Below are 9,626 nucleotides of genomic sequence, written 5' to 3'. Positions count from 1 at the left end.
AACATTTGAAATAATGCAGAATTCAGGGTAAAAAACCAGGGTAAAAAAAATTTCCCATGTCATATTTATTACAGTTTTAAAACCAGCTCGTTGAATGACTAACATATATTATTTTGTGTTGGTTCAGGTGATCCCAAAAAATATCCCTATCTGCCAGCTCTTTTGTCCCAGTGTCAGAAATCTTCTATTCCTGTTCTTCTACCTTCAACAGCCTGCCTCATAGAACCTGGTAGACTTCTTTGCGACCTTTTGAGAGGTAAGGGAGAATAATATTAATCTTTTAGAAACCTTTTAATGGCGAATCAGTGCTGAAGTTCTAAGCCCTCTAAGCCCTTTGCAAGATTTTGCTAAAGATTTTGCAAGATTTTGCTAAAGAAGTTACGAAGTTTCTAGCAACTTTTGCTTGATGTCTATTCCCTATGTATATCATTTTAGCGTTGCATCTATAATTCTTACCATTCAGTCCCTTCCACACCACTAGAAAAGCAATCAGACCTTTCTTTATGGTTTGGATAGAGAGAGAAAATAATCACATTGTTTCTTATAACTTGTGTTTTGGCCGCTCTGCCTGTTTGCTGACATTTTGCTGCCTGAGGCAAAATACAAGATGGTGCCCATCCCCATTTAGGAAGTGACTAGCAGCTGGATCTCATGTCAGTGCTGGCAATGGGACAACATTGTCCACCACCCCTGAGGACAGCATGCAGGCATAGAGGACACAGGGCGCGCGCGCACACACACACACACACACACACACACACTCCAAAACCTTCCCGCTGCTCCCTGCCTTGCAGCATCTGTTGCCTGAGCCTCACTTTTCCTGATGAGCAGACTGCCCCTGGTCATTGGCACTTAGTTTTCTTAAAAATATTTTTGTTAGCATGGCAAGCTTTGTGACTGGGCCAGAAGCAATACAGCTATATCTACATTTGTGCAGAGAGGGAGGGGAAGTTCCAGTATGTGCAGCCCAAAGTCCTTGTGCTGACATAACAAATGTGTTGAATCCCACCTACAATCTCTACTGAGACACTTAAGCATTTCTGAAAACGGATCAAACTCCTAATATACACTGGGGCGGGGGCTGTAAACATTGCTGTTATTTTTAAATAGGCACTCCAGTTGCTGTCAATTGCAGGTGTCATTTTATTCTATGTCGCTGCAATACAATGCTAAGTAATATCATGTTTCATGATATTGTACTCAGGTGGCATGAGACATATTCTGGGCTTGATAATGGGTAGGGTGGTCATGTGTCCTATTCTACAGAGGGCAGTCCTCTGTTTGAAGGATGTCTTCTATTTGAAGGTCTGTCCAGTCCAAGTCAGATTTAAAAATAAAGATCTAGAAGAAGGGAAAACAGAGCCCTTGAAATTGCTCGTCCACAGTTAGGACTTGGACTGTAGGCCAAGCAAGCAAGCATGATGATCAACCTAGGCGCTGTCTTCCCCAGCCCCCGCCATCATGGTGATATGTACTTACATTTAAATTATTATGGTAATTATCCCTAAATATAGTTTATGTTCTCTTTTTAATTATTATGTTGTTTTAATTGGTTTCTTTATTGTATTAACTGGATGTTTATTTTAATAGTTTGATGGAATTGTTTTAGTGTGTATTTTAATTATCATAGAATCATAGAGTTGGAAGGGACCTCAAGGGTCATCTAGCCCAACCCCCTGAAATGCAGGAATCTCAACTAAAGCATCCATGACAGCTGGCCATCCAGCCTCTGCCTTAAAAAACTTCTTATAATCAGTTTTCTAAACTGCTAAGGAACCATTTTGACAAGTAAGTGGTATAAATTAATAAATGATGATGAACAGCTACCCATTTATCTGAGTTTCAGAGGAAGGTAAACAATTCTAATTGATTTTACTGAAGCTGCTTTTCCCCAGAGTGAATTCTAACATTTTACTCCCATGGATCCATAGGTCACCTGGACAGAATTGTAGCAATTGGAGAAACCCAGGAAGAACTCACTGTTGCAACAGTCTCCAGTGATGGCACTCTGAAATTCTGGGATTTGAGGGTCGGCAGAGCTGTCTTCACTCTGCATGGAGTTGGGAATAATATCAGTGCAATTTCAGTGTGTCTGGAGAACAGACTGGTGGCTGTGTCTGACAAAAGCACCATTAAAATCTGGGATCTTTCCCTGGAAAAAGTGGTATATGCAACTGGCGAATTTGTTGGTACTCCAATACTAACATCTGCAATGAATGGGCACCTCTTACTGGTGTTTTTTAATGGCAGCCACATGGTTAAGGTGAGGTGTTGTTTTTTTAAAAATCACATCTATGACAGTGGGTAAAATTATGTTCTGTGCACTGACATGGTTGGTTGTGTTTTGCTAGATTTTTGTGCTGTTATTTCATTGGTATTGTATTGAATTTAAGTCTCTAAGTTGTTTGGAACTGTTAGTCACCCCGTGAGTCTTGGATATGGGGAAACTATAAATGTAATTGATAATAAAGCAAACAAGACTTAAGGATTACTAACCTTTGAATCAGGTCTTACGTAGATCAGCAGACATTAACAGATATTTTGATACTGATGCTGGGATCAGAAGAAAGAGATACAGGATTCAAGCCTTTAACTGTATTCCAAGTGGCCTTACATAACCACTTTTTACAGTTACTTTTCTTGGTGATTTTACAATTTGGGCTCAGTACTGAGAGCAGGAACGGCACGCAGCATAGCTTTACATAGGTACGAAGTGGTCAGCAGCCATCTCAAACCAATTCATTTCCATACTATATTATATTTCAGGTTTTTGATCTTGCTCATTCCTGTCAGTTGCTCCATGAGGTATACCTTTCTACAGAGGAAGAGCCTACCTGCAAGACCAATTCCATTTTGGTATCCAAAAATTCAGTAAAAGATTATGTTCTCTGTGCCTTTAGGTTAGTAGAATGTAATTTATTGTATTAAAATAAATAGTAAACTCCTCTCTATAGAAAGACCCTACGCATTTGAGAACTCTTTCATAAAGAAAAGCCTTGTAGATCAACTACAAAACTGTTTAGTCACTACTTTGATGTATTCTATATGGGTGGAACTAAACATCGCACAAATATAGGCAACAAATTCAGGCAACAAAGGCATTTCTGTTTGCTAAATGGAACAACCTCCCCTCTCCTTCTTCACACACTGTTCAGCAGATTCTCCAAACTCTCCAGAGTGGATTTGGGAAAGGCATGGGGGGAATTTAGGGGAAGAAAGCAGAGTGAAAGCTCAGTTGCGCTATCCAAAGTCCTTGCACTGGCTTCTGCTAGTCCCCCAGCTTCGTGGAATCCAGCCCTATATTCTACAACACAATAGTATTCTCGCTATTTCTCCCCATCAGTACCACAATGCCTTCATGCAATCTTTCCACCTGGTACCCCTCACATCTAGTTTTGGACTACAACTCCTATAATTCCTGACCATTGGACATGCTGACTGAGTTTGTGGCCTAAACATCTGGGGACGGCTGCCTTAATGTTTCAGTCTCAAACTACATGTCTCCCTCCACATTCCTAATTACTTAACAGGGGAATGTAGTTTTTAAATGGTCTGAAACAGGGGCTAAAGAGAAATTAACATGTCCCCAGAAGTTGGGGCAAGAATATTCACAAGCTGGTGCATCTTCCTATGCATTTAAGCTATACAATTTCTCACAGGCATCTGGTTGGCCACTGTGAAAACAGGATGTTGGACTAGGTAGGCTATTGGCCTGATCCAACAAGCTCTTTTAAAGTTCTTATGCTTTGCCATAGATATGTGGCTATTACAAGGAAGATCTCTGTTGTAGGGAAATATTTTCCTGTGAATGCATTAGTAGAGAAACTGGGTTGCAGCTGACAAAGTCATCCCTTTTGTGCAAAGTCATCCCTTTTGTGGTGGAACTGCCCCCCTCTTCCCACTTCATGTGCCTCCCAAATCCAGAGGGTTGCAGAACAGGGTTTTTTTTGGGGGGGAGACAAATGGTGCAGGGGAGGGGAAGTTGCATTGCACAAGGGGGAGATCTTGCGTGAATGGAACATCCATTGGATACAACCCACTGGTTTTAGGCCCAATCAGACTTGAGAAAGATAAACAGGTATGTCTTTAGAAAATTAATGTTTCCTGGCTTCAATAATTTCTGAAAAGGAGAACAGCAGCATGCCTCAGAAACTAGGGTTTTATTTGTATCTTTTCTTCTTGGTGGATTTGGATGTAAATCAACATTGCCACTTTTAGAGATTCACATGGTATTACTGTAAACTAATTGTGACTTTGAGGATGATCATTGCCTATGTGGTCTTGATTCTGTAACATTGTGGCTTCCGTAAATCTCTCTCCTCTCTTTTGCAGGAGTGGAAGTGAAGCCATGGTCTTTAGTGGCAAAAAGGGGAAAGTAGTTGCTAAGCTGAAAAGCCAAGAACCAGTGGCAGCTGCTGAGGATGTTGCTGTAACCAAGGAATACTTCCTAGTGATCTTCAGGTAATACTTGGAAAGAACAACTTTTTCTACCCTCTTTCAACTGACTATCAGTTGACCATTCCAGTAATATGGTATAAAATCACTCACACCCGCACATCAAAATTTTATATGTCTACACAGGTAAGCCCTGTTGAATTAAATGGGATTTGCTCCCAAATTAGTATAGGATTTCAGCCTCAGGATGAAGAAAGCAGGGGCAATTGACCAAAAAAAGTGATAGGGTGAGGGTAGCCTCACCCTGTCTAATTTCCTTTGTGAACCTATGATGCCTCTCCTTTTAAAATATTTACCTTTGATTATATGATCAGAAGGTTGGCGGTTCGAATCCCCACGACGGGGTGAGCTCCCATTGCTCGGTCCCTGCTCCTGCCAACCTAGCAGTTCGAAAGCACATCAAAGTGCAAGTAGATAAATAGGTACCGCTCCGGTGGGAAGGTAAACAGTGTTTCCGTGCGCTGCTCTGGTTCGCCAGAAGCAGCTTAGTCATGCTGGCCACATGACCCGGAAGATGTACGCCGGCTCCCTTGGTCAATAAAGTGAGATGAGCGCCGCAACCCCAGAGTTGGCCACAACTGGACCTAATGGCCAGGAGTCCCCTTTATCCCCTGTTATACCTGAAATGAATGTGAATACCACAGAGTTCTTTCTTAACTTAATCTTGCAAAGCCTTGAATTTATTTATAACTTTAGGAGGCTTATTAGGACAAAACTTGAAAACCTCTGTTTGAAACCTGCCACATTGCAGCCTCTTTGCAAAATTCACTTTTTTTATTAGTACTACCACTACTAATTCTCACTTCTAATTTATAACATTGAAGATACAGTTTATTGACTCTTTGGAGTAGGTAACTGTTGGTTCTATTTTACATGAAGTGAGAGAAGTAAGTACCATAATTTGCTTAATGCCATCCTGGATTCTCTGTTTCTCATAGATACATTAACATACTTTTCACATCACTACTGTCCTTGAACATAAGTTTTCCTTCACTCTTAATTCATTACTGCTTTTTAGACAGCCAGAAATCACAATACTTATGTCACACAACCCACCCATATTAGCTTTTTCATTACAGGTGTCCCTTCATGAAACAGCGTGAGATTGTGCATATAGAGCTCTACAACGTCCACACTTTTGCCTATGCTCACAATCTGAAGGGATGCTGCAATGATTATATTCACATTTTTGCTGTGAATCATTTGGGCTCTCACCTGCTGGCGTTCAGCCCCATCCCAAACACCAATACCACTGAAATAGTGTCGTGGAACCTGGAATCTGAAGACCACAAGCACTTGGTGAAGTTTCCTTCAGTCCCAGCTGGTGGTGAGTAACTTTTATAGGAAGTTCAAAACCTCTATAGAAAAAGCCGCAAGAGAAACATGCACTTTTGTACAATGAAAACAAGGGGGAAATATAAAATTATAGGAATTCTCAGTGAGGACATTCACCAGCACATAACTCCAAATAAGGTTATCAGGAAATCTAAATACAGAGTGTATCTGTATATTGAAGCCAGTATATATGCCACGAGTGGGGAACCTATAGCATGTGGCTCAGTGAAACAGCTGTGAGTTTCATAGGTCTAGACAACCCATGTTTTTCTAGTAACATGATTAGAGTTTTATTATGCAATGTTGAGATTTTATGACTAATGGTTCTTTTAAATTATGATAAATATGTAGGTGTATGCTCTGACCTTCGGTACTGTTTAACATTCTGTGATGGAGACAATTATCTTCAATCTTGGAATTTGGCTTCCAAGATCAATGACCAGTCATTGACAGTCACTGCAAGTAAAGCCAAGAAAGCAAATGGTATTCGTGATATTCTAACAATGGAGAACTATCCTAGGTAAGAAAGACCCACGACTCTCCTAAGACTGTGTTAGATGCTGTTTTAAATATTGTACTTGACAAACATCATTTTTTTTAAAAAAATCTGGCTATGCACTTTTCAAAAGTAGGTTTTGAAAGTAGCCAGTTTTTCAAAAGTAGTCGGGAGAATGCAGAGATTTACTGTAAATGCAAAAGACAGAGTTGTTGTGTTTCAGTGATAGCAGACATCTAAGGTACTTGATCGCTGAACAGCTTCTAAAATATGTGCATTACTATCAGCAGGGCTGTTGTATGCTAAAAAGTGGCTGCGGGGGTGGGGGAGACATGACGACATGGGCAAAACAAAGATAATTTGTATATATCGGTTTCTTTTGCACTGCTGACCAAGAGCAGAGAAAAGTACCGTACCATGGAGGATATGAAAATTCCTTTCTCTAGGGAGACCCTTCTTTTCATTTCTTTCCCATCATTGCTATCCACACTGTTTACCAGCGCAGAAATAACAACATTGCACAACCTTTGCTGTATATCAATAACAAGACTATCCATTTCAATATTTCCCAAGGTATGCCATGTGCAGAAACACAAGTCCAGGGGTCATAACAGTGTGGAACATCATGAAATCAAAGTGTAAACACAATGCTGTGAGAGTGGAGAGGGGATTGCTAGAGAATACGGATATAGTTCTGGTCAGAGACATGAAACTTTATGTCCTTACAGACAAAGGGATGGCCTCTTTTGCAGATCCTCCGAGACCCATTTTCCAGGTATTGAAGGCACCTCTGTCCTGTAAATACTGGTTGTTTGTTTTTTAGTGATTGGCATTTAAAGCTGAGGCTGTTCAGAAAGAACCTTGTTAGAAAAAGCTGAGATGGTTAAGAAAATGATTTGCACGTATATTTCCTTATCGAAAACTGTTTTTATGCCATTCCAGACTCTTTTAGTTTATGACCTCCTGAAAAAGAAGTACATAAGGAAACAGACTGGCCTTTACATCATTCCCTGCCCAAATAAGGAGTATAAGATCCTTGAAGGAGGCCTTCTACTTGGACTTTCAGAGAACAGGTAATGTCTTTACAGCTATTGAAGATAATATGGCTGTTTTCTTTTTGCCACATTGAACGGAATAGTCACCACCAGCTATTAATATCAGTATGACATGAATTGACTAGACCAGTGGTTCCCAATTAGCTAATTACTGAGGACCCCCTATTTTTCAAAAGCCAAGCCACGGACTCCCTGCTTTTTAAAATTTTTATAATTACCTCTGAAAAGCAATTTTTTTGAACAAAATAAGCCCCAAATAAGTAAACGATTTTAGGTATACGAAAAAAACAGACTAGGGTGGAGCGATATCTAGTCTTCAAAATCATGATATATCAGCAGCGAAATATGGGGATATTCCGATATATCATGATGTCTGAAATTGGAAATCAGGTGGGTGGGGCGTGTGCAGATCAGGTGTGGGGATGAAAGAAGGAGCAGCTGTGGAGATCAGATGGTTGGGGGGAGGAGAGGAAGCAGAGTCACCTCCACTGCATGGTTTGAGTGGGATGGGATGGGGATGGGAGATACATCAAGCTGCTGTCATTTGGGCAGCCAGCGGTGGCAGCCAGCAAAGATGCAGTCCACTGTGGCTGCTGCTACTGCTTACCTGCTGACTGAAAAAAGCTGCTATGCCTCAGTGCCAGGGAAGGTAGTGCCACGGTCCCTTGAAGTGAGGGTGATCAGCTGCCCTGTTCCCCATCAGGTGAGGAGAAGGCAGCGCCTTGCAATCGGCTGCCCTGGTCTCCCTCAAAGTGAGGAAAGGCAGCTCAGATCAGCAGCGTTAACAGCTGAGATCACTGTGCAATATCAGCAGTGCCTTGAAATCAGCTGACCTGCTTTCCCTCCTGCGAGGAGCAATATATTGCTGCATATTGCTGGGTCAAAATTCGTTACCGCAGTGTGGTTTCAAAACTGATTTGCCCAATATATTGAAAAATCACACAGCGCTAAAACAAACCATAAGATTTGTGACATTAACATGCAAAAATGACAAAATAATAGTTGGGAGCGAAGGCAAGGGATGGGGTCGCGGACCCACTGGATGTGTCCTGCGGACCCCAGGGGTCTGTGTACCCTTAATTGGGAACCACTGGACAAGGCTGTCTCATAAGTTTCCAAACTCAACCAAGTCATGCTTATAGCAACACACTGAGATTAAAAAGCAAAAGATTCCAGGAGGTTCCAGGGTTATTTTTCTGTTGGGAAAATCAAGGCACAGTGGAGGCTAATATCTTTAAGAAATATGGTTTATTTTACACATATTTATAACTAAAGTCTTCAATGGAGAGGATGCAGAACAGTATACCCCAAGAGTATACTCATTGGCCGGCTCATAGCTTCAGCAAGCTTGGGTCCAAAGCAGCTGTCAGTCATGGCTCCTGCTCAGAGAAAGGGGGAAACATAGCTTTTTGCATTGCCAATGGCCCTTAATGGCCCAGTATCTGGCTCCCCATTGTTTATCAATGGCTCTGCACTTAGGGCCAGAAAGATTTGCATAAACTCACCCAGGATTTTTTTGTCTGGCACAATTCTGCAGCTTGTATTATCCCTTCATATCCCAACTATTATCTAAAATTTTCTACCATTCACTAGCAGACTCTACCCTAGATCTATGACAGTATGGAACCAGGAAGGGATAGAATGTCCTGCTCATGTATAAAGTGCAGTCTGAATTGCTTCATTTCTGAAGTCTAGCTCTCTTTACAAGCTTCCGACATGAGGTGGATGAGCAGAGAGTGAGCTTAGCAGCACATACATAGTAAAAGGTGGTTTGTCTGTCTTTGATTCTCACCCCCCACCCTTTATCTCCTGAATTGCTCTGTTACTGAATCAGAGATTTTACTCAATTTCTGTGCCCATCTTACATCAACTGGTCACCTTGAAGTTCTAGAAAGTTATTATAACATAAGTTCTGTTTGCTTTTCTGGTTCCTGTTTTCAGAGACCATTTTATTACCTGGAACTTGGAAACTGGATTTATTAAGGATCGATTAAGGCCAGAATACAAGGACAAATTTTCATCGCAAGCTGCGAAGCCTAACCGTTCCTTGTCCAGGGAAAACATGAAACGATGCAAAGGAGTCTTGCCTAACAGAACAACAGGTTTCAAACTTTTCATTCTAATTAATTCCCTTTGCAGTTTACACAAAATATTAAAACTTACATTGGATATATTGTTCAACCACCACCACACCCCAGTTGCCTCAAAAACCTTTTATCAGAGGTCTTGTTCTCAGTTGTGTTAGATAATTATTGCAGTGAGGCAGGACCAAAAAAACAGCCAGG

General features: G+C 41.1%; 1 protein-coding gene across 4 annotated transcripts in view; it reads left to right on the top strand.

Annotated features, from left to right (window-relative positions):
- LOC309540740 (uncharacterized protein) overlaps window positions 1-9,626 on the top strand; it is a gene marked incomplete at its 5' end in the record, with an annotated part of 45,813 nt that overhangs the window by 28,844 nt on the left and 7,343 nt on the right. For all 4 annotated transcript variants that reach the window (XM_082237805.1, XM_082237808.1, XM_082237807.1 and 1 more), the window contains 9 exons: window positions 128-256; window positions 1,932-2,263; window positions 2,767-2,900; window positions 4,333-4,461; window positions 5,535-5,782; window positions 6,142-6,310; window positions 6,860-7,061; window positions 7,229-7,359; window positions 9,283-9,443. In XM_082237805.1, the coding sequence (XP_082093931.1) occupies window positions 128-256; window positions 1,932-2,263; window positions 2,767-2,900; window positions 4,333-4,461; window positions 5,535-5,782; window positions 6,142-6,310; window positions 6,860-7,061; window positions 7,229-7,359; window positions 9,283-9,443 (1,635 nt within the window). The remainder of the gene's footprint in view (window positions 1-127; window positions 257-1,931; window positions 2,264-2,766; window positions 2,901-4,332; window positions 4,462-5,534; window positions 5,783-6,141; window positions 6,311-6,859; window positions 7,062-7,228; window positions 7,360-9,282; window positions 9,444-9,626) is intronic.

The sequence above is a fragment of the Podarcis vaucheri genome (genome assembly GCF_965113315.1).
Source record: "Podarcis vaucheri genome assembly, chromosome: 9".
In the NCBI taxonomy this organism is placed as follows: Eukaryota; Metazoa; Chordata; class Lepidosauria; order Squamata; family Lacertidae; genus Podarcis; species Podarcis vaucheri.
The sequence above is the reverse complement of the archived record's forward strand: the minus strand, read 5'-3'. Positions and strand labels throughout refer to the sequence as shown.